General features: G+C 44.2%; 1 protein-coding gene across 1 annotated transcript in view; it reads right to left on the bottom strand.

The window, feature by feature from the left end:
- Window positions 1-26,002, bottom strand: part of LOC126155911 (protein singed wings 2) — a 115,992-nt gene extending 89,990 nt beyond the window's left edge. The window contains exons 1-2 of the mRNA XM_049916309.1: window positions 25,994-26,002; window positions 23,843-24,034 (exon numbers count right to left, since the gene is read on the bottom strand). Of these exons, the coding sequence (XP_049772266.1) occupies window positions 23,843-24,034; window positions 25,994-26,002 (201 nt within the window). The remainder of the gene's footprint in view (window positions 1-23,842; window positions 24,035-25,993) is intronic.
- Window positions 26,003-26,244: the final 242 nt, after the last annotated feature.

The following is a 26,244-nucleotide window of genomic DNA, read 5'->3' as shown; positions in this document are numbered from 1 at the left end:
GTGTAAATCCCTCATACTAGAATTTTTACACTGTCTAGTGATTTATCATTCTTGAAATAACTATCTTCATAAACGCTTTACTTTCTATCATCTCACCAATAACAATACAAATACACAACTATGTAACACCAAAACTTACTGTTTACTAAATAAAGACACTATTCACGAAATCAATTACGTAAAACGATTTACTCATAATACTAATGATACTGTATTACAGACAAATGTAATCTCAGGCTAGGTTCAGGCATTTTTGTTTGTGCTTTCAGTGTGTCTTTTCCCCACAATCCTACATAAAATTTTATGCAGGTAACTATCAAGAAAAATTATCTTACACATGGTTTAACTGTTAAATTGTGTTATCGACTAACAGACTAATTTTATTATAACACTGTTAGTGCGAGGAGTTTCTTGACAAATAATCGTAAATTTGAATAAAACGTTCTCGGTTTTCCAGCAGCGTCAATTCGAATAAAATCCTCGATCTTTCGATGGCCATCTCCTTCATTGTCGTCAGGAGTTCACTGACTGCTTTTTTTTCCCTTTATTGTTAATTTCACACCTGATACAGGTAGGCCAGCAGCGGCATACTACACCGCTCTTCGGCCACAAATAGAACTAATGATACAACCGCAGAACAGACATGGTGGACATACAACTGTAGACATACAAAATTAAAACATACGGAGCCGTTCACGGACGCAGAGTCCAAAATAAAAATGTTGAGACATGTGGACATGCACAGAGATGACAGATGACACACGCGAACGTTGGAGCACAAACGAGTAACACTGGAACACTTGATCACGAACACGACGGCACACACAAACATTAGGCGAAGATCTCCAGCTCGCGGAAGTTCACTATAAGTGTACCAGTCCGGGGACCTGCCAAAAGGGGAAAAAGGGGGGGAGGGAGAGGGGAGTGTGCAGATGCAAGTGGCAGAGGAGATGGGAGGGGGAGGAAAGAAGGTTGGGGGGTAGGGGAAGCCTGGGGGGAGGAGGGAGGGAGGAAGGGAGGTAGGAGGGAGAGAAGGGAAAAAAACACTCGCTGCAGTAGAGGAGGATAAAGTTGGTAGGAGGGGTAGATGGAGGGCATGAGGGAATCATCAGGGAGGGGGAGTTGGTGGGATCACCTTGGGCGAGGGTATGGAGAGTGGAGAGATGGAGAGCAGGTGGGATGGAGGAATGCAGGTGCGGCAGCAGACGGGGGTAATAGAGGATGGGAGAGACAAGTGGGGGGGGGGGGGGATCAAGTTTGCGGGAGGTGTAGAGGATCCGTATCCGTTCGAGGAAAAGAAAAAGGTGCGAGAATGGAATAAGGTCATATAGGATCCACATGGGGGATGGTAGACGGATACAATAGGTGAGGCGGAGAGCATGGCGTTCTAGGATTTGAAGGGATTTGTAAAGGGTAGGAGGTGCGGAGATCCAAGGATGAGCGTAGCAGAGGATAGGGCGGATGAGGGATTTATAGGTGCCGGCAGCGGTGGCCGTGCGGTTCTAGTCAGAGAGAGTCCCTTTAGTCAGCCATAGTCAGTGTCAGTGTCGTCGTAACTGCCGTCTGCTTCACGTCTGCTGTGCAGCGAGCTACCTTAATTTAAGTATTAACTGTATTTTTCTTACTTGTCACTTCTTATTCCGTGTGTATTTGCTTTTAGGAAGCTTTAATTTTCGAGTGCTAGTAATAGTGTTCCATAGATTTCGTGTTTGTTTTGAATACAGTCAGAGAGAGTCCCTTTAGTCAGCTATAGTCAGTGTCAGTGTCGTCGTAACTGCCGTCTGCTTCACGTCTGCTGTGCAGCGAGCTACCTTAATTTAAGTATTAACTGTATTTTTCTTACTTGTCACTTCTTCTTCCGTGTGTATTTGCTTTTAGGAAGCTTTATTTTTCGAGTGCTCTTAATAGTGTTCCATAGATTTCGTGTTTGTTTTGAGTACAGCCAGAGAGAGTCCCTGTAGTCAACCATAGTGCCAGTAGTGCTAGAGTTTGTTTTCAATACAGTCCAGAGACAGGTAGTGCTATTTTCATTGTTTTCTACAAGAAGTGGCTAGCAACCACAGTTTAGTGAATAAGCAGCCGCCCTTAGTGAATTAGCAGTCTAGTTAAAGGTTGATTAACTCTCTTCAGTAAATTGTTTCCTTTGGATGGATAGGATGTGTGACTGCTGTGTACGGACGCAGGAGGAGCTGGCCACTGTTCGCGAACAGCTGAGCGTGTTGATGGCCGCGGTCAGCCGTCTTCAGGCTGCTGCCTCGGAGTGTAGCGGCAGTGGGGAGTCTGGTGCGTCGCAAGGTACACCCCAGGTGTTACATGCTTCACCCACTGTCCCTGCTGTCGAGACATCTTCGCGGGTACCGGGCGCGGTTGGGCCACCCTCTCCCCAAGGGGAGTGGCGGGTTCAGCGGCGTTCGCGGCGCACGAGGCGGAAGGTCAATGTGGAGGCTGGCCGTGTGGCATCGCCCGCTCTGCCTGTGAGGGGACATGTGGCTGCTCCTTCAGCAAGGTCCGAGCAGGCACACGGGGGGAGGGGTTTATTAGTTATTGGGAGCTCCAACGTTAGGCGGGTGATGGAGCCCCTTAGGGAAATAGCGAGAAGGTCGGGGAAGAAGGCCAGTGTTCACTCTGTCTGCTTGCCGGGGGGTCTCATCCGAGATGTGGAGGAGGCCCTACCGGCGGCGATAGAGAGCACTGGGTGCACCCGACTGCAAATTGTTGCTCATGTCGGCACCAATGACTCCTGCCGTCTGGGTTCAGAGGTCATCCCATGTTCGTACAGGCGGTTGGCGGAATTGGTGAAGGCGGAAAGCCTCGCTCGCGGGGTGGAATCAGAGCTAACTATTTGTAGTATCGTTCCCAGAACCGATCGCGGTCCTCTGGTTTGGAGCCGAGTGGAAGGCTTAAACCAGAGGCTCAGACGATTCTGCGGAGATCTGGGGTGCAAATTTCTCGACCTCCGCTATCGGGTGGAGAAATGTAGGGTCCCCCTGAATAGGAAGCGGCTACAAGGGTAGCGGAGTACGTGTGGAGTGCACATGGGGGTTTTTTAGGTTAGAGAATCCCCTCCCTAGGCCCGACAAGACGCCTCCTGAGACGCGGCAAGATAGGAGTAGGCAAAATGCAACAGGGAATAACAATATTAATGTGCTAATAGTAAACTGCAGGAGCGTCTATAGAAAGGTCCCAGAACTGCTCTCATTAATAAACGATCACAACGCCCATATAGTACTAGGGACAGAAAGTTGGCTGAAACCAGACGTAAACAGTAACGAAATCCTAAACTCAGATTGGAATGTATACCGCAGAGACAGGCTGAAAAGTGAAGGGGGAGGCGTGTTTATAGCGGTAAGAAGTGTAATAGTATCGAAGGAAATTGACGGAGATCCGAAATGTGAAATGATTTGGGTGAAGGTCGCGGTTAAAGCAGGCTCAGACATGGTAATTGGATGTCTCTATAGGCCCTCTGGCTCAGCAGCTGTTGTGGCTGAGCACCTGAAGGATAATTTGGAAAATATTTCGAGTAGATTTCCCCACCATGTTATAGTTCTGGGTGGAGATTTTAATTTGCCGGATATAGACTGGGAGACTCAGACGTTCATAACGGGTGGCAGGGACAAAGAATCCAGTGAAATTTTTTTAAGTGCTTTATCTGAAAACTACCTTGAGCAGTTAAACAGAGAACCGACTCGTGGCGATAACATATTAGACCTTCTGGTGACAAACAGACCCGAACTATTTGAAAAAGTTAACGCAGAACAGGGAATCAGCGATCATAAAGCGGTTACAGCATCGATGATTTCAGCCGTAAATAGGAATATTAAAAAGGGTAGGAAGATTTTTCTGTTTAGAAAAAGTGACAAAAAGCAGATTTCAGAGTACCTGTTGGCTCAACACAAAAGTTTTGTCTCAATTACTGATAGTGTTGAGGATCAGTGGACAAAGTTCAAAACCATCGTACAATATGCGTTAGATGAGTATGTGCCAAGCAAGATCGTAAGAGATGGAAAAGAGCCACCGTGGTTCAACAACCGAGTTAGAAAACTGCTGCGGAAGCAAAGGGAACTTCACAGCAAACATAAACATAGCCAAAGCCTTGCAGACAAACAAAAATTACGCGAAGCGAAATGTAGTGTGAAGAGAGCTATGCGAGAGGCGTTCAATGAATTCGAAAGTAAAGTTCTATGTACTGACTTGGCAGAAAATCCTAAGAAATTTTGGTCTTATGTCAAAGCGGTAGGTGGATCAAAACAAAATGTCCAGACACTCTGTGACCAAAATGGTACTGAAACAGAGGATGACAGACTAAAGGCCGAAATACTAAATGTCTTTTTCCAAAGTTGTTTCACAGAGGAAGATTCCACTGTAGTTCCTTCTCTAGATTGTCGCACAGATGACAAAATGGTAGATATCGAAATAGATGACAGAGGGATAGAGAAACAATTAAAATCGCTCAAAAGAGGAAAGGCCTCTGGACCTGATGGGATACCAGTTCAATTTTACACAGAGTACGCGAAGGAACTTGCCCCCTTCTTGCAGCGGTGTACCGTAGGTCTCTAGAAGAGCGTAGCGTTCCAAAGGATTGGAAAAGGGCACAGGTCATCCCCGTTTTCAAGAAGGGACGTCGAACAGATGTGCAGAACTATAGACCTATATCTCTAACGTCGATCAGTTGTAGAATTTTGGAACACGTATTGTGTTCGAGTATAATGACTTTTCTGGAGACTAGAAATCTACTCTGTAGGAATCAGCATGGGTTTCGAAAAAGACGGTCATGTGAAACCCAGCTCGCGCTATTCGTCCAAGAGACTCAGAGGGCCATAGACACGGGTTCACAGGTAGATGCCGTGTTTCTTGACTTCCGCAAGGCGTTCGATACAGTTCCCCACAGTCGTTTATTGAACAAAGTAAGAGCATATGGACTATCAGACCAATTGTGTGATTGGATTGAGGAGTTCCTAGATAACAGGACGCAGCATGTTATTCTCAATGGAGAGAAGTCTTCCGAAGTAAGAGTAATTTCAGGTGTGCCGCAGGGGAGTGTCATAGGACCGTTGCTATTCACAATATACATAAATGACCTGGTGGATGACATCGGAAGTTCACTGAGGCTTTTTGCAGATGATGCTGTGGTGTATCGGGAGGTTGTAACAATGGAAAATTGTACTGAAATGCAGGAGGATCTGCAGCGAATTGACGCATGGTGCAGGGAATGGCAACTGAATCTCAATGTAGACAAGTGTAATGTGCTGCGAATACACAGAAAGATAGATCCTTTATCATTTAGCTACAAAATAGCAGGTCAGCAACTGGAAGCAGTTAATACCATAAATTATCTGGGAGTACGCATTAGGAGTGATTTAAAATGAAATGATCATATAATGTTGATTGTCGGTAAAGCAGATGCCAGACTGAGATCCATTGGAAGAATCCTAAGGAAATGCAATCGGAAAACAAAGGAAGTAGGTTACAGTACGCTTGTTCGCCCACTGCTTGAATACTGCTCATCGTTGTGGGATCCGTACCAGATGGGGTTGATAGAGGAGATAGAGAAGATCCAACGGAGAGCAGCGCGCTTCGTTACGGGATCATTTAGTAATCGCGAAAGCGTTACGGAGATGATAGATAAACTCCAGTGGAACACTCTGCAGGAGAGTCGCTCAGTAGCTCGGTACGCGCTTTTGTTGAAGTTTCGAAAGCATACCTTCACCGAGGAGTCAAGCAGTATATTGCTCCCTCCTACGTATATCTCACGAAGAGACCATGAGGATAAAACCAGAGAGATTAGAGCCCACACAGAGGCATACCGACAATCCTTCTTTCCACGAACAATACGAGACTGGAATAGAAGGGAGAACCGATAGAGGTACTGAAGGTACCCTCCGCCACACACCGTCAGGTGGCTTGCGGAGTATGGATGTAGATGTAGATGTAGATGTAGATGTAGGCGCTGCAGACCGGAACCGTGGGACTGTTACCAGGTTCGAATCCTGCCTCGGGCATGGATGTGTGTGATGTCCTTAGGTTAGTTAGGTTTAAGTAGTTCTAAGTTCTAGGGGACTGATGACCTAAGATGTTAAGTCCCATAGTGCTCAGAACCATTTGATTTATAGGTGTGGTGGATGGTGGAGGGGTCCAGATCCCATGTGCGGCCAGAAAGGACCTTGAGGAGACGGACTCGGGAGCGTGCCATTGGCTTGCACTGACTGCTACTGTTTCTCGCTTATATAGGCGCGATGACATCATCAGCAGCCAATCAGATCGACCCAATGTGGGGCGCGCGCGCGTTAAGTCGACCCGGACAGCTAGCGACTTACGCGCGCACGCCACATTGGGTCGATCTGATTGGCTGCTGATGATGTCATCGCGCCTATATATGCGAGAAACAGTAGCAGCCCTCTCAGTCAGTGAACTCCAGACGACGATTCGACGTTTGCGGAGATGGCCATCGAAAGCTCGAGGATTTTATTCAAACTGACGTGGCTGGAAAACCGAGAAAGTTTTATTCGTGTGTGCCGCCGCGAAGGACTCCAAGGACACAATCGTAAATTTGTTCTACTGAACGAGCGTTTCAGTTCGGGGTTATACCTGCCGTCATTCAAATGGTGATTTTTCTAACATTGCAAATTCCAAAACAAGACAAAGACTTCATCCTTTATGCAATGCTAATAGCACGTCGTCAAAATGTGTAGTCCAAACCTTTAGAGAAATTAAGTTCACTTTGTACAGCTATACGTGCCCCACATACCCTGACACTGACTTTATCTTCCTGATCCCGAGTGTAAGGCACCAAGATATACTCCAACTAATCACAACATTGTGACTGCCGTCTACCATGAGATTTAATACAACCTGGTGGTGTGGTGGGCATGCTAAGTGGTGAGGAACGTATTTAAGCGGAGCAAAGACGAATGGAAAATCATTTTAGCGACTTTTACAAAGGGCAGATTGTTATGGTGTTATTGTGCCCGGAAACGAGCATATCAGAAGTGATAAAGTTGGTCGGCTGTTCAAGTGTTACTGTCTCGGGCATCTATGGGAAATGGTTGAAGGACGGAGAGACCAGGAGCAGGAGACAACGTGTTGCGTGTCAAAGTGTCGTCACTGAACTTGGGGTCGGAGTCCTGTCCGCTCGGTAAAGCAGGATAAACGCACACCTGGGGCACATCAAAAGACAGAGCACACATTTCTCGAAACATACCCTACAGCTTGCACTGTTGAAGATTGGTTTCAACAGCACATGATTGTTTGCCCTTGTAGACCCGATGACATTTTCAGTTACGATTTCAGTGAGTATGGAAACATCGAAATTGGACAGATGATCGATGGAAAAGTGTCGCCTGATAGGATGAATCAAGTTTCTTGTCACACCAGGTCGTTGCTCGTGTCCGGAAGAAGGCAGATAAATGTTTAGCATCTCGTCAACAGCGATATCATCAGAGATGTAGCACAAAATCGGAATAAGGAAGGTTGGGGAGAGATATCGGCCGTGCCCTTTCGAAGGAACTAACACGACATTAGCATTAAATAATTTAGGATAATTACGGAAAATCTCAAGCATGATGGGTGGACGGGGATCTGAAACGTCGTCCTCCCGCACTCAACAACGATGTGTTAACAGATAACCAGCCCGATAACTCGCTCGTTGCATTTAGTAACCGCTGCTCGAGGCTTGCACCACGCCACGGACGTCAGGTCAATGGATACGTTGTTCTAACAAATACACTGAATAGCCAAAGAATCTGGTACACCTGCTGAATACGGTTTAGGGCCACCGCAAGCACTCAGAAGTGCCACAACACGACGTGGCATGCACTCGACTAATGTCTGAAGTAGCGCTGGAGGGAACTGACACGATGAATCCTGCAGTGTTGTCCATAATTCCTAAGATTACGAGGGGGTGGAGATCTCTTCTGAACAGAACGTTTCAAGCCATCCCGGATATGTTGAATAATGTTCATATCTAGGGCGTTTGGTGACCAGCGGAAATGTTTAAATTCAGAAGAGTGTTCCTGGAGCCAATTTGTAGCAATTCTGGACGTGTTGGTGTGTTGCGTTGTCCCACTGGAATAGCTTAAATGGTTCAAATGTCTCTAAGCACTGTGGGACTTAACATCTCAACTACTTAAACCTAACTAACCTAAGGACATCACACGCATCCATGCCCGAGGCAGGATTCGAACCTGCGACCGTAGCAGCAGCGGGGTTCCGGACTGACGCCAAGAACTGCTCGGCCACAGCGGCCTGCGGAATTGCCTAAGTCCGTCGGAATGCGCAATGGACATGAAGGTATGCAGGTGATCAGACAGGATGCTTACGTACGTGTCACCTGTCAGAGTCGTATCTAGACGTATCAGGGCTCCCATATCACTCCAACTGCCACGCCCCACACCGTTACAGAGTCTCTACGAGCTTGTTGACACGCAGGCTCCATGGATTCTTAAGGATATCTCCATACCCGTACACGTCCATCCGCTCGATACGATTTGAAACGAGACTCGTCCGGCCAGGCTACAGGTTTCCAGTCATCAACCGTCCAGTGTCGGTGTTGACGGGCCCGCCGAGGCATAAAGCTTTGTGTCGTGCAGTCATCAAGGGTACATCAGTGGGCCTTCGGTTCCGAAAGCCCATACCAATTATGTTTCGTTGAATGGTTCGCATGCTGACACTTGTTGATGAAATTTGCAGCAAGTTGGGGAAGGGTTGCAGATCTGCAACGTTGAACGATTGTCTTCAGTCGGTGATGGTCCCGTTCTTGCAGGACCTTTTTCCGCCCGCAGCGACGTCACAGATTTGATGTTTTACCGAATTCCTGATATTCAAGGTACACTCGTGAAATAGTCGTACGAGAAAAAACTTCGTCGCTGCCTCGGAGATGCTGTGTCTCATCGCTCTTGCACCGTCTATACCAAGTCCTACAAACTCACTTAAATCTTGCTAACCTACCACTTAACTTCTGAGGTCATCAGTCCCCTAGAACTTAGAACTACTTAATCCTAACTAACCTAAGGACATCACACACATCCATGCCCGAGGCAGGATTCGAACCTGTGACCGTAGCGGTCGCGCGGTTCCAGACTGTAGCGCCTAGAACCGCTCGGCCACCTTGGCCGGCTACATGATTTCAGGTCATATAACATGACACATACCATCATGTCATCCAACATGGCATTTGTCATCTCGTGCAATACGACACAGAGTGTCATTAAAGTTTAGGATGCATGCATCCGCACTTTGGGATACTTCTCATTATAAATGCATCCTTACTCTAAAATACTTCCTACTGTAGACGCATCACACTCTCTAGAAGCACATAAATTTCTAGTGAATAAAGTTGCAATGAAATACAGACCATTAGAGTTTACAGCCGTTGATAAATATCAACGGGGACAGTGGAAAATGTGGGCCCAGACCTGGACTCGAACCCGAAATCTCCTGTTTACATGGCAGACGCTGTATCCGACTGAGCTATCGAGGACACAGATGATAGTGTGACTGCATGGACTTATCAATGGCATACTCCCAGTGAGATCCACACTTCCAACTTACTGTCCACAGACTACATTTGTAGTGCCCTGCCCACTATACTCATTACTCACGACTGTCAATCTACCAATTTCCGTAAGAGTTTGAGCAATGTGAGTGCATCCGCACTGAAGAAGATCATTGGCCGGTAAGCCTTATCTATATCAAGATCGTATCTGTTCTTTCGGACATCTACATACGAAGATCGTATCTGTTCTTTCGGACATCTACATATGAAGATCGTATCTGTTCTTTCGGACATCTACATCTACATCTACATCCATACTCCGCAAGCTACCTGACGGTGTGTGGCGGAGGGCACATGTCCGAAAGAACAGATACCACCTTCATATTCATAATCATATAACATGTCTTGATCTTTCTTAAACCGTACTTCCGTTTATCAATCGCAACGTCAGAAGTGCCTCTACGGTGCCATTACCTTTTCGAAAGCCAAACTGATCCAACGGTAATTAGCAACTGTGACAGCAACGCCAATGCATAGCTCGTGAGATGAGAGCATCTTAGTCCTCTTCGGAGAGCTAGTAAAACGTAATTACGTGGATGACACACTTTCCCTGCCAGTGACTGAGTAAGCACACACACGCAGGTGTTCAGAGGAGGTAGTTTTCTGGAGGTTAAAACTAACATTACTATTGTCTGTGAAATGTGGTAATAAATTGTAACGAGATTTGCGTGACTAAGTATTTTTGTGGATAGAGATTGTAATACATATTCTACGTGCCAGATAGAAAGTCGTAAGGAAAAGTATGGAGGATCGTCTACTATACTCTTAAATGAAGTAGGACTGGCACAGAATTTACTTTAAGCAAAAGATTAGACAGATTAACGAAGTATGGAGAAGATGGATCAAAATAGGAAGGAGAAACATCGCAAACAGCGATATACAACTGCAATGAATTAGGTTAACAAAGATTAACCTTATTAAAGGAGTTGTTTGGTATCTATACGGTGTAGATCTTCATGTTTCAGGGAGCTCTCCTTTTCAACCAGGGAATGTGTTGGGTGGTTATCAGGCAGTAACTGTTAATTGTTCAGACGGCAAATGCGAAGTGTGAAACATTGTGATGCTTGGTCCTACAATGATTGTAATGAACGTGAAACTTAGGTTAGTCAGTGCAGTGATATTTCTGATTGCGACGTACATGCTAGAATATAGACTATAAAGAAACCTGAGAGTGAAATAAATAAATAAACAGATGGCTTGTACCTGAGGATACGCCCAAGCGACGGAGAACTTCACTGAAGCCTCTTTTCTTTAAGAGCTGCGAGTTAACTACAGGCTTTCTGAGCGTCTCACAGTCGCCTCTTGAACGCCGGTGACAGTGGGTACCATTGTGACATAAAAAATGGAACAAAAAGTTCGCAAGGACTGGTAATAATAAGGATCGACGAGGAAACTATGATATATCGCACCTTACGCAAGAACTGAAAGCGTGACGGGAATCGTTCTGTTGCAAGTGACTGCGCAAGAATGTGAAAAAGTGGTGGTGTTGGTGTGTTGGGGCTTATGGGCGCTCAACATCGAGGTCATCAGCGCCATGACACACATTAAAAGGAACGAATGTGGACAGATCTAAGAAAACTAAAGCACACACTCAAAGAAAGCAGGAAAAGAAGGAAAATGCTACATAAGAAAGTAAAACCTAAGGAAAGGGGAAAAATAGCAACAAGAATGTCACAGGAAATTGTTATTGGCTGGCCACTTACATAAAATATGGGCGAGCTTGTCACATAGTGAGCAAATTAAAATCCTCTCCCTAAAATCTTTGTAAAAACATTTGACAGGGCACAGAACTTTAAAACTTTAGCCACATTCGTCCGATTGTTGCCTAAAAGAGATGGCAGGTCCGCTGGCAAGTCAGCCGCGACCCGCTGGTCAGAAAATAAAACGCAATCCAATAAAACGTGGCGCACAGTGACCTGGACGCCACAAGCACCACACATTGGAGGGTCCTCTCGCCGGAGCAGGAAGCCATGCGTCATAGGGCTGTGGCCTATTCGAAGGCGAGTGAGGGAAACCTCGTCCCGTCGATGGGGCTGAAAGGAAGTACACCACACACGCGTTGTGGGCTTGACTATACGGAGCTTATTGTCAGTCACTTCCAGCCACTCATCCTCCCACCGACGCATGACCCGTGAGCTCAACAGCGAGGTGAGTGCGTGCAAGGGGATAGCACACTGAGATACTTGTGGGGCGAGACACGTCTCCTTGGCTGCGAGATCTGCCCTTTCATTCCCAGCAATGCCGACATGCCCCGGAACCCAGCAGAAAGCTACAACCTTCCCCAGTCGCTGTAGTCGGAGGAGGGCATCCTGGATGGTCTGGACAATTTTGTCTGCCGGATACAAACGTTGCAATGAGTGAAGGGCACTGAGTGAATCGGAACAGACAAGAAATTTAGGAGAGGAAGAATGTCTCATGTACTACAGTGCCCGCAAGATCGCAAACAATTCTGCATCAAAGACAGTAAAAGTCTGAGGCAGTCGGACCTTGAGGACACGATCCGGAAAAACAACTGAGCAACCAACAAAATCCCCTTGTTTCGACCCATCCGTAAAAACAGCTACATAGTCGTGGTGCTCAGATAAAATTGCAGAAAATGCTGCATTAAAAACGGTGGCAGGAGTGCAATCTCTCTTTTACTGCAATAAGTGAATATGATGTAAACAGCTTTAAAGAGGTCTTATTCTGTACACAAGTTTTTTAGAAATGCTAGATTATATCAGAATGAGAGGGGTTTGTAAAAGTCCATATCTCACAATCAGGACTGAAAAATTAGGATTTTAAGTATACGTGGAACCACTGTAAAGCACTAAAAGAAAAATTCTGACTTAACTCCTTGATCAATCGAAAAATGAGTCATCAGTGCCTCGTGATATCATTATGGTAGTCATTCTACTCCAGCCTACGACTATAATCCTGAACATCTGCGTAAAATCTGACAGCTTTTCTTCTCCTTGGAGACGAAATACATGGAATAAATGTGATATTTCCGTCGGAGTAGTCAGCGCCAAGACCTTAAAGTGAACATCACAGTATGAATATCGGTTATTTGGAAAAGACGTCTTACGCAGAGGATGCATTTATTCGCGCTTGTAAAATCACATATGTCAGGGATATACGAGAAATTAGGATTGAACGTCACGTCGATGAAGAAGTTATTACAGTAGTTGAAACTCGGAGTGGTCGAGAACGAATGGGAACTTCAGCCACATTCTTTCTTTCCAAAGGAACCATCCTGTGATTTGCAATAACAAATTTATGAAAATCACAAACAAACGTAAATGCGGATAGGCGCGCTTGGATATGAGTCCCATTCTTCCAGACTACGAGTAGTGTTGAACATTTTAGGAGGGAGAAGACGATCGCTGGAACGCAACACAAAGTACTGATACATCAATTTGCAATACCAAAATGTATCTTTCGAATGTTCCAAGAACAATTAATGTGTAAAGAGTACTATCTTTTTTTTTGCCGACGATCGCTCTCTCTCTCTCTCTCTCTCTCTCTCTCTCTCTCTCTCTCTCTCTCTTTCTCTTTCTCTCCCACCCCCCCTTTTTGTCACACACACACACACACACACACACACACACACACACACACACAGATACATACACACGTACTATTTTTAAGTAATTAATTATTAAAAGCTGCTGATAAATTTACTGTACCATTCACATTTTGGCCGTAACAGTGTTAACTTCGTAGTATTGTATTGTTGTTTAGTTTAGCCACACGTCACACTCTTCAGCTTAGTGAAGGATTTTTGTGACACTGCAGCTGCTTTGCAACTATCTAGAGTACATGATGAAATGAAAAACGACAGAGCATCTAATATGATTTGAGGAGAACTGACAAGCAAACTGATAAGGAACGAACTTCGTGTACGTTAGAAGGGAGTCAGAGTGGTCTGACAGAATGCAAACGGCGGTAATGATTGCGTACTACGTAAAGTTGTATCTCTGATACGCGTCACTGGTTCATTGGCCTGTGATTCAGTACCACTTTGTCTTTTGCTGTTCTCAGTATGGACCACGTAAAGAAGGTACGTAGTTGATAGGGCATTGTATGGTAATGAGCGAATATTGTTCCGCTTAACTCGATGAATAGTATACCTGCTGTTGCAAAGCGCTAAATAACCATGAAAATATGGCGTGCGAGTTCTAAAGCGTAGAAACAAGTCTCCTGGAAAATACAATGCGTGCAGGTGTTCGTAAGATTTAATGTGTCGCATCATGGCGTTGGAAACCGAAGACGAAAGAGAAAATGGAACAATAACTTTTTCGCACGTCTGAAGGAAAACTGCTAATAATCTTGAACGAAGGAAAATGGCACAAAATGACAAATAATTCTGCTCTTGCGAATGTCAAACACGTTATTCATCATTCACCTAACACTGTAGTTTTCTCATTAAATCACAAACTTTGAATGAATAAGGCGAATATCAAAAGTGTATCAGTTCTTCCGAAAATGCATTGTTGCTGTTGACAAAATCCCAGGCAAATAGTGCAATCAGAAAATAATGGTGCTTTTAAAATATCGGACTTAGATCAATAAGTGTTGAACAAAAGCACCTCGGCGAAGATAAAGTTCATTAGACAAGGCAAATTAATTTTAATTAATTTGACTTTAGGTTCGTAGTATAACATTGTAAATAATACATCCAAAAGACATATTTCTACTTGTTTGGTTTTAAGTCAGTTTTAGACTGATAGACTGTTACAAAAAATCATTAAAAATTCTGATGCACGACCAAACAATGAGACCACAAATACCCAAGGGATTAAGAGCTAATTCTAAATGTGATGGGATCTACGCGATACGAAGTATGAAGTACTGCGTAAACAAATAGAGTATCAGTGATCTGTATTGTCGTTATAGTTCTGTTAACTACAGCACACACTGTGTGGATAGTCCCCTGGTCTTGTTTTGTAGTATTTAACGTGGGTCACATTCAGGTTAAAGTACTTCATAGACCGAAGCGTTATTATTAACTGAAGAAATATAAAAGTGAGAAATTGGCTGTTTTACTTAAAATGTTCTGGCAGTATTTAGAAGTGGCGAGGCAGAAAACTCCGTCTGTAGTCACACGTAGGACACTTCCAGTGTTCTTTTTATTCCTAGTGTTAAGGTGCTTGAAATACTTCAAATCATAAACCCCAACGAAGCAGCTAGTTAATTTTTTTCGTTCTGAAGTTGAGACCGAGAACCTGTCAGTATTTGCCTCGATATATGTTGAAAACCACCCGAAAACAGCACTCTGATTGATCTGTGTCCAAAATCTAATAGTCTTAGATCCTGCTTGTGCATTAAACTATATAGCAGGTAAAGATTAGAACATGTAAACAATGGTATGGAAGATTATTTAGAAAGGGACCTAGAAATGAGTAGATATCGCATTGTAAGAAATGTGGGTAGAAAGCGTCAAACCATTCGAAACACTGTGCAAGTCTTCCTCCCTACTGGTCTCTGCAGTGGGCTGATTTGACCGGGCTAATTACGGTAGCAGATCACTACTCAGGAGCCGGAGTTGATTAATTTAGTTACACAAAGAATTTAATTAAGGCGATGTGATATGCCCTAAACATTGTGTACTGAGTGGGTTTCAATGAATATTCTATTACTCCTTTCTGTGGAATGGGGTTTACTGACTGTGAAAGTAAAACCATAGAATATAATAGATTCAGAACTTATTTCACGAACAACATATTACACCTTAAAGGATTGAACATACATTATTCACAATCTCACTTCCAGTAGTATTTGGTTGATCGCATTAGTGACTGTATCTATTGATGGGCGCGGTCTGAAGATGTACAAGGATGTTAGTTTGGTTATGATGATTCATTTTCATGACTGCAAAATCTCGAAGTCGTACACTAAGTATACAGTAATTGTAAGGCGTGCAGCTGACAGCAAATGAAGACAAACAGCCTACTGGGGCAGAGCGACCGTTAGAGAGATAGCCGCTTTCATGCGAATCAACATGTTATTGTGCCTATAGGTCCCAACCAAGCTGCCAGTGCAACGTAATCTTGCATGAGCTCCCATGGTCGGCGTCGAACCGTCGTAACTTGAGGGGTCCTCCTGCCACTGACCGTCAGGCAGATGCCCCACAACGTCCATCCGACTCCGAGTATTAAGGTTCGAAATCTACTTCAAACGATAGAAAGCGAATCTGTTTCTCTCCTACTCCTGACCAGAGCCCGAATCTCCTTATTCGACAGCCCAAGAGCGGATTTATCTTCTCGAAAGACAGAACACGAATGTGTAAAAAGCGAACTCTTCAGTACCTGGTAGCAGTTTTTTTGCACTCCTGACATTTCTTAACAAATGGCCAATTTTGCTATCAACATTGTCTAGTAAGACAACTTTTTATTTTCTTCCATATTTCATCAAGCGGCCCCGTAAAAATACCTTTTTGCTCGATTCGACTTTCGACTGTGCCACAGTAAGCTAGAATGTACACAGTCATCAGGAACATGAAAATGTCAGTAGTAACTTTCTTGTAAACACAACATAACAAAAATAGAATGACGTAATTTTTATCCAAAGACGTCTGAACTGTTACCAGTACTGAAAATTTACTCACCCTGGCAGCTAGATGTAATTGTGTTGCAAATTAAATTCCAGTCTCAATGCTTTTCATACAAAGCAGTCCAAACAACTGCCTAAGGGAAGTTCAGCATCAACCCCATTAAGGACCTCCCCCTGGGAGTGGTAATATTTGTGTCACATAAACGAAAGTGTCTCCTTTTATCTTCTCTACTAACTAAACAAATTTGGATACTTGTATTTTACACCCTATAACTGACATACTTCAGCTGACAAAAAAAGTGAAGCACCCAGATATCAGTGTAACTTTGTACACGTCACACCATCGGCGGGTATGTAAATGATTCGAGTTGCAGTTCTCTGTCACAGGTAGGATAGCCACCAGAAAGCATTAGTGTTTTTTGCGTTTAATGTTGTTGCCAGTCCTAGTGTGTATATAAGGAGCACGAACACCATCAGATCCTGAGTGATCACTGTGAAGGACAATGAGATTATCCTTACTCATGTAAGACAGTGTTATCAGCGCCGAACAGAGTTTCATATCGGTTTCATTGTGGGCCACCTGATCTAATATTGCAATACTCACAGCATTGGGGCATTTCGAAGTGACAGTGGCCCTATCTTGGACTGCGTGAAAACTAACGTGCAGGCTTAGTCGTCATCAAGGTTCCAGATGGCCACATCTGACCACCACAAGGCAGCATCACGGCAATGTGCGCCAAGCAGATCGTAACACCTTGAGAGGGGACGACTCACTCTCTCACTATTCTCCATATTCAAGGGTACGATTTAATGTTGATTTTACACCCAAGACATAGTTTTTGTGAGACAGCAGGAAGTTACCAGAATGAGCAGGCACTGTTGAGAGCATCTACATTGGTGATACATGCGGGATCTTTTTGATGGCTTTCCTATGAGTAATATTTTGCCAGAGTTGAGAACAAGTAGGCAGTTTGGTCATTTAACAGTAAATCTTGCAGTGGATGTTTGGGGCTTGAAAGCCACGTGCATCTATTAGAGAAAGAAACATCTCGAAGCACTTTCCTGGGACTGAATCCTGGGCCCAAGAATATCTTGCACCAGTGTGCAGACAATGCATTCTGTCAAAGAGGCGAAGAAATGGCCTACCTCGACCTAACTGTTAGGCGCCTCTTCCTACAGCAAGTACAGGGACTCAAGAGATATCTACCACGCCGGCCGACGCGTTACGACAGTGTCATAAAGGCCCTTTGTGTACGGGGATGGCAGCCATAAAACTTCGCGAGTTTTCATGTTCACTGTGGACTGGACGCTATTGAGCGAGCCAGCAGGTGCTGTCGTGCCTTTGCCTGCAGGTCTTTTTGGGAAGCCTCAGTTCTTCAAAACCATTTTAGAAGGAACACAACGTTTATGGCGACTCTAAAATGATCTCTGTTGCGCACGCAAGCACTTATCGTAGTTTAGCTGGGCCACAGGTCAGACACGTGGTAACGTTCATGCTGACCAGATAATGATCTCCACGATAAATCTGTTCACTTTAGAGCTACATGGAAACACAAAAACGCTGCCTAAATTGGCCATGGGAAAAAAGAAGTTGGGAGCACAACATCCCCTCTCCATGTGGGAATTTGTGGATCAGGGATTGGCTGCTTCTCCTGAAGAGATAAGAGTGTTGTTAACTTTGATTAAGCTTGGCTGATAAGTGCAGAAGACGAGTTAGAGGGGAGACATGGAGCTCGTGGAGTCTTGTGATTGGCACGAAAACCCTGTGGGGATGGGTGAGGGAGTGGTTTTGTGTAGTTTAACAAGGTTTGATGGGAAGTGCGGAGAGGAGACTCTTGGTCTTCCGATTCAGAATTCAGTCTGGAAAGGATTCTGATCTCGATTTCGGTTGCGCTCGATTTTGTTGCGTTTAGGACACCTTTCCTGAGAGTGACGTCACACTACCACCAGACTTGACTGTGGAGCCTGTGGTGAGGCTTTAGCCGTACCGATAGTTTAGATCTCAGTCATCTCGGACAACTTCCCGTGCCGAGCGCAATCTTATTCGTGACAGGTCTGCCGCCTTGATGTTTGATCTCCTTGGGCGGACTGCCGTCTAAGTGAGTCAAATTGGTCCATGGTATTACGGGAGAACGGGAGTGTCGGTCACTGGAATCTGCCAAGATTTCGGGGCTCCGTTAGAAAGTAATTGCAATCCGTCTAACAGATCGCCAGACGCAAACTCTGCATATTTCGTGCCTGCGATAGGGAATTACAGACGCCTCACGTCGCTGGTCTGCAGACGCCTGAACCACGACAATCACATGAGACATTGCCGTACGTCGAGAAAACGGATATTGTACTGCTGCTCCAGATTGTTATGGCAAACAAGATCACAATCTCGCCACTTGGCCTCAGTTGTACCAACGTAGTATAGCTTGTGTGTAGAATAAATCCATCAAAGTCTGTTCAGTGTTAGATAATTTCAGATTGCGTTATCCACATTCTGAGCCAGAGTAAATAGTTCAGTCAGACACACCTTAGTCTTTACGAACTAGGTGCCACACAGGGTGGTGTTAGCTGTTTGTTGCATATTTGTGCTGCCGTCTCTTCATGTTCTATTTTGTTATCATGCTTAATGTGTATTTTTGTCCTATTTAGTCAATAAACCAGTACTATAACTTTTATAAAAGATAGATCCCATGCTGATACATTAATTGTCCATCAACAGGTGACTAAAATACCGACAGGTACACCATTTCAAAAATATTATTTCAGTATTCAGGTTCATTTAGATTCTAATAAATGTGATAAACCCTAAAGTAGGCTATCAACAACAACACAGCCAGAGAGCAAAATCAATGTAGCAGATACATGTGGTAAGTAATCAAGTGGGAGGTTTACCAGTAAAAGTGATTGCTGTCAGAGAGGTAACTCAGTCGCCTGTCGCCTTGCGAAACATACTGCAAATCCAATGTAGTCTTGCACCCTCCACATCTGCACTTTCCATCAAAGAACTGGTAATGGACTGTCCAAAACATTCTGTGTCATCTCACGCCACTGTTTGGAAACTAGCAGCAGCCGGGCTAAGGAACTGCCGTCTCATATGTGAGGCACCATTAAAACCACAACACAAGTGGCTGCGTCTGCAGTGGTGCCATGAACAAGAAGCATGGACTTGTGATTGTTTTTCATTACGTTATGCGATGAACCATGGTTCTGCACTGTCCGTGATGTCCATTATCAGTGGCTACCTGGAGAGAAATCCCATCTGTCTGATGTTTTGGAAAAGCAATTCGGTGTTTCTCCTGGATTCACGGTCTGGTGAGCTATTGAGTACGACTTCAGGTCATGGATGATGGTAAGTGAGGACACTACGACACTACAACAGTATGTCACAGGCATTTTGTGTCCTCATCTGTTACCTCGCGCAACAGTATCGTGGCACCATTTTTCAACATGACAATGATCGTCCACACATGGCATGCGTATCTATGAAATGTCTCTGTGCTATTTGTTTTGTAAATGAAAACCTGCTTTCCTTGTTGAATCGTATTTTGTTGCTCCCAGATGCGTTTCGCCTTTTACTTTAAGGCACCCACCCACCCAGCCACGCACACACCCGCACGCGCACGAGCGGGCGCGTGTTCACACACACACACACACACACACACACACACACACACACACACACACACACAGACATAAACATAACAGAAATGAATTGACGTTAGTTTTCAGCAAATACTTCGTAAGACTGGCAACATGTACGTAAACAAACCAAATAGGAGGAGACAAAGTGTACTCACAGCAGTTGTGTGTGTGAAATCTTATGGGACTTAACTGCTAAGGTCATCAGTCCCTAAGCTTACACAGTGCTTAACCCAAATTATCCTAAGGACAAGCACACTCACCCATGCCCGAGGGAGGACTCGAACCTCCGCCGGGAGCGGCCACACAGTCCATGTCGGCAGCACCCTTAGACCGCTCGGCTAATCCCGCGCGGCACTCACAGCAGTTACGACGTTAAGTTTTGGATCAAATATTTTAAACCCGTGATAAAACACTAATAGTGCTCCACAGCAATCAGGGCAAACAATATGAAAAAGTGTGAATAAAAAAGTTCGGGACATGAAAACGTGCATTTTTCTCGTAAGCGAAGTTATAGTGCGATCACCAGCATGTGACGAGGTGACAGGAACCTCAGATGCCAAACAAAAACCCGAAGAACTGTAAGTGATCACTTATTTACGCAAAAAACGAGAGGTGAACTGTTTTATAATCAAAACAAAACTGTATCATTCTAGATCCCACTGAAAATACCTTTAAGAAAAAGGCGAAACGCGTCTGGGAGAAGCAAAATACATTGGTTTTTATTTACAAATCATATATATCTGCGCTTGCTGCGGATGACAGCCATCCAAATGATTTGTCTGCGTGATGTTGACGTACTTCTGTGGGCAGCCAGATAGCCAGGTCTATCCCCAACACAATCTGTGTGGGATCCGGTTAGATCTCAACTCCATCGCAGTGCCGGTATCCAAGATGGCGAGGACCAGTTACAACAGTTGTTGGACAACTAGTACCAAGAGAGGATACAAAGGCATTATGACACTCATCCCAAACGAATCAGCGCATGCATCTAAATCAGGGTGTGTGCAACGTTTGACTCATAAGGGAGCTCGTACCGTCAAGTTGTTTGTAAATATGACTCGACTTTGTAATCAGTTAAATAACATCACGTACCCTCTCAACCTATGAAACTTCATTTCACTTACTACTGCTCTTCTGGGCGCTTCACCTTTTTTGTCAACCAGGCTATATTCTGCAGCAAAAGCCTATCATGTTTTGAAATGTTTGGACGACATTTTTTTCTGTTGTACCACTTCTCAGCAATTTGCCACCAATCTTTGCAAGAACATGAGCTGTTAATTTTGATTTTGACGTTAATGCACTTTATCATAGCTATTTACTTAAAAAATGGATCAAATAGCTCTGAGCACTATGGGACTTAACATCTGAGGTCATCAGTCACCTAGTACTTAGAACTACTTAAACCTAACTAACCTAAGGACATCACACACATCCATGCCCGAGGGCTATTTACTTAAGTCTGACACTACATTCTGACTTTTTGTATAAGAGATGGTATGTCACTCACTATCGTCATTCGCTACTAGCATAAGCCAAATGATGTCGTGTTGACATTCCGTCTCGTGTGGACACACCACCATTTGAAGGCCGTTCGGCTTCCGTTGTATTCCGCTCCCTCCAATGTGTATTAAACTTATACTGCCCGTATACATTACCTAAATTACTAATAATGCTTCTATGGGGTTGTAAAAAAATTGTAGTTGAAAAGGTCTCCAAGTGAATCGGACCTGACGATTGTTTACTACACTACTGTCCTTTAAATTGCTACACCACGAAGATGAGGTGCTACAGACGCGAAATTTAACCGACAGGAAGAAGATGCTGTGATATGCAAATGATTAGCTTTTCAGAGCATTCACACAAGGTTGGCGCAGGTTGTGACACCTACAACGTGCTGACATGAGGAAAGTTTCCAACCGATTTCTCATACACAAACAGCAGTTGACCGGCGTTGCCTAGTGAAACGTTGTTGTAATGCCTTGTGTAAGGAGGAGAAATGCGTACCATCACGTTTTCGACTTTGATAAAGGTCGAATTGTAGCCTATAGCGATCGCGGTTTACCGTATCGCGACATTGCTGCTCGCGTTGGTCGAGATCCAATAACTGTTAGCAGAATATGGAATCGGTGGGTTCAGGAGGGTAATACGGAACGCCATGCTGGATCCCAACGGCCTCGTATCACTAGCAGTCGAGATGATAGGCATCTTATCCGCATGGCTGTAACGGATCGTGCAGCCACGTCTCGATCCCTGAGTCAACAGATGGGGACGTTTGCAAGACAACAACCATCTCCACGAACAGTTCGACAACGTTTGCAGCAGCATGGACTACCAGCTCGGAGCCCATGGCTGCGGTTACTCTTGACGCTGCATCACAGACAGGATCGCCTGCGATGGTGTACTCAACGACGAACCTGGGTGCACGAATGGAAAAAGTCATATTTTCGTATGAATCCAGGTTCTGTTTACATAATCATGATGGTCGCATCCGTGTTTGGTGACATCGTGGTGAACGCACATTGGAAGCGTGTATTCGTCATCGCCAGACTGGTGTATTACCCGCGTGATGGTATGGGGTGCCATTTGCTACATGTCTCGGTCACCTGTTGTTCGCATTGACGGCACTCTGAACAGTGGACGTTACATTTCAGATGTATTACGACCCGTAGCTCTACCCTGCATTCGATCCCCGCGAAACCCTACATTTCAGCAGGATAATGCACGACCGCATGTTGCAGGTCCTGTACGGGCCTTTCTGGATACAGAAAATGTTCGACTGTTGCCGTGGCCAGCAAATTCTCCAGATCTCTCACCATTGAAAACGTCTGTTCAATGGTGGCCGAGCAACTGGCTCGTCACAATACGCCAGTCACTACTCTTGATGAACTGTGGTATCGTGTTGAAGCTGCATGGGCAGCTGTTCCTGTACACGCCATCCAAGTTCTGTTTGACTAAATGCCTAGGCGTATCAAGGTCGTTATTACGGCCAGAGGTGGTTGTTCTCGGTACTGATTTCTCAGGATCTATGCACCCAAATTGCCTGAAAATGTAATCACATGTCAGTTCTAGTATAATATATTTGTCCAATGGGTATCCGTTTATCATCTGCATTTCTTCTTGGTATAGCAATTTTAAAGGCCAGTAGTGTATGCACTGGTGCAGTCATACAGCAGGTGAGAAGTGAGAGTGTGAGTAGAGTTGCGCTCTACCAATACTAAATTTTGGTAGTTTCGTACGGTACATAAATGTAGTAGTAAATGGTAGAATTAACGGTAGTACTGGTAGATAAAGAAACATAAATGAATGTGTAACAGAGAAGCTGGGAACCAACGACTTCTCTTTATTTGTTGATTTATTTGTTTTGCGCATAATTAGATTCAGACATCAGGGAGGATTAGTCCACTGTGTATTTCACACCCTTACAGAATACTAATTGCATTTTAAGCATTAAAAATTGCCTGATCACGTAACTTCTTTTATGCAACGAAAGCAACTACTTTTGATTCAAGTACGGTTTATGTATAAACACATAAATATATACAATTACTATTGTTATTTTTTAGTCAATAGAACGTTTTTCATCATGGCCGAAGACAAGAGATTTCTGTTATTATTGATAAATGCAAAAGTTGTTTATCAATAACAGAGATATGTTTTATTTAAGTTCGACGAAGTATTGAAGGGACGTTTGATTCATCGCTATTTTGCGATTTTTCTTTATTTTAACTTTTTGTTGAGTAAATTGAATTTTCTAATGCTATATTGTTAATCTTTGTGGTTTTCTTTATTTTTCCTGCAGGTCAGCAATTTTTGAATTACACCTGAATTAAAGATTGAAAATTTCAATTCTGTAGTAAATACTGTTTATTTTTAAGTAACAGAGAGGAACCTATGTACAACTAAGGTGTTCTACAGTTTACCCGACCCTTTATGTATCCCCACTCATTTTCTAGACAGTCCATCACTTCCGGTTTTCAGAGGAATCTAGTAAGGCTCCGATCGCATATGTAAAGAAAGAGTTAGTTATGAGATAACATTAATGACCAAAGTTACTTGAAAACTTACTGTATGCTATGCTTACTTACGTTAGTCTACGGTAATTTTGCAACCCTAAATGGCACTTACCTCGAGCTTGGCCATGGGCGGGAACGGCGCGGAGAGGCGGGAGACGTTGGCGTTGAGCAGCGCCACCTGCTGGGCGCCCGGGAAGGCTCGGGCCAGCGCCGTGGGGTCGAGCGTCGCCTCCGGCCAGTCGCACAGCCGCACCGAGCGCACGCGAGGCCTGCGGAAGGTGAGGCGTAGCGCCGTATAACGATCCTGCCGTGGAGGCGGTTAAGTGGGAGATGTGTCTCAGAGCAGGATAGTGACAGATGGTGACGCGGGACTGGACGCGCACGTAGTTTATGTATCAGCCGATAGAGGACAGTATTGTGATTTAGTTTCGATTCTGTCCACTAGAGTGCACTAAAGTAATAGAATGTTTTTCATAAACTGTTCTAGTATTTTCATAAAGCGTTATTATGTCTTTTTGTGTATGTAAAATGTTATAAATGTGTTTTACCAGTATGAGTGATGCGTGAGTGTGGTTTAATAAACAGATAATTGTTTAACGAGTTATGTAGTGGGATTTAGTGTGGGAACATTTCGATGAAGTATGGATGTGGACAAAGGGGATTTTTGTAGAATAGATTTGTAAACTATGTTTATGGTAAAGGGAAAGTTAATTCAGGTATAAATAACAATAGTAAATACCTGCCGGCCGAAGTGGCCGTGCGGTTAAAGGCGCTGCAGTCTGGAACCGCAAGACCGCTACGGTCGCAGGTTCGAATCCTGCCTCGGGCATGGCTGTTTGTGATGTCCTTGGGTTAGTTAGGTTTAACTAGTTCTAAGTTCTAGGGGACTAATGACCTCAGCAGTTGAGTCCCATAGTGCTCAGAACCATTTGAACCATTTTTTTGAAGTAAATAACTTTATGCATAAACAAAACTTCGGCATATTAGATAATTACGTCGGTAAATAGTGCAGTCGTTAGATTTACTATTTTGCGATTGGTTATTGATGAAAAGCACGGACGGACGCGGGAGAATGTTGTTTTGTTATTGGCTGTTGAGTAAACTGACCAATTGTAAAGCAATATTCTTCGCGCGCCTTTCTCTGCTGGTAGAGAAGACAGAGTATTCTAGAGAAGAGTCGGAGCGTAGCCATGAAACAGTTCGGACGTGTGTAGTTGTAATTCCGATGGAAATGATAAGTTGCCGGATCTAGCAGTGTTTCATACATCAAAAGTGTGGTAAAGTGACGGCATAATTACTCCGATGGATGTGTAGAAATTTCGGAGTTTTCAAGTAAATTTTGTGACAAGAAAAGACATATATTCCTCATGGCGTATTGACCAGGTCGGTGGCTAAAAACTGTGACTGTATTAGGTACCGACAGACTTAATATTTAGCGAGCATTCTCAATAAAAAACAATCCGTATTTTTGTAGCTATTACGTTTTCGAGAAATGCAACACCATAAACTTGCTAACGTGAGTGAAAGAGATTGTGAGTTACTGTGTTAAGACTAGCACGGGCTTGGCAGTGGTACTTGTTCACCTAAGTTTCAGAATATATTAATTAAGGACGAAATTTCCAACCTTTCGTTTCGAGTGAAAACTTTCTCCCGAAACGTAGAGTAGTGACTTGAATTGCAGCCTGGTTCACGTCGAAGTACAGTAGGTTTCGCTCGGCTTCCCTACTGAGACAATGTTCACAGGTAGGTGCAGGTACGTCGAAAAGGGACGGAAAGAACCGCGCCGCCGCAAAGGGACAGACTGAAGCACTGATCGCCATGCTGACAGCTACCGTTACAGTTCCATCTCCTCACTCGCTGGCCGATTCATTAGAGGTCGTAACTTGAAGGCAATTATGACTCTTGAAATTTTACTGGCAGGTATAATATTCCATCTTCTTTCATGTGTGCGTCCGGGACAGCGATACTTCACCTTCCAATATTTCGTCTGATAACAGAACAGCCATCTTCAAAGCGAGTTGCTGACTGAAGTAGAACCACTCGAGACTGTGATATACTAAGCAGTACATAAGCGTGCATCGGAGACAACTGTCGTTATTCACAGAAAAAGAATAAGAAAAAGGAACGCCAAGTTGCTTACGAATTATGTGATTAATTATGAAAATGGATGGTATGTGTTGGAATGGCGGTCAGCGAACACTCAGAGCAATAATTCCTCTGGAAGCATTTGTATTACGGGGAAGTAAAGATAGTGGCCACAAACCTTATCCATGTCAACGAAGCTGTGGAAATACAATTAGTAGTCTTGTTCAATCGAGACGAGGGTTTCCAGCTTAATACATAGCGAAAACAATTCATTACCACGTCTGCGCTCTCAGATGAATTGCTGTGACGAGTTTTCGATGCATTGCGTTCCAACACATGCAGTCCATTTTAATAATTAGCCATTATTGTAGCTGTCCTGGTGATGGTTTGAGGGCCGGCCGCGGTGGTCTCGCGGTTCTAGACGCGCAG

Source organism: Schistocerca cancellata, chromosome 1 (genome assembly GCF_023864275.1).
Source record: "Schistocerca cancellata isolate TAMUIC-IGC-003103 chromosome 1, iqSchCanc2.1, whole genome shotgun sequence".
Lineage (NCBI taxonomy): Eukaryota > Metazoa > Arthropoda > Insecta > Orthoptera > Acrididae > Schistocerca > Schistocerca cancellata.
The sequence above is the reverse complement of the archived record's forward strand: the minus strand, read 5'-3'. Positions and strand labels throughout refer to the sequence as shown.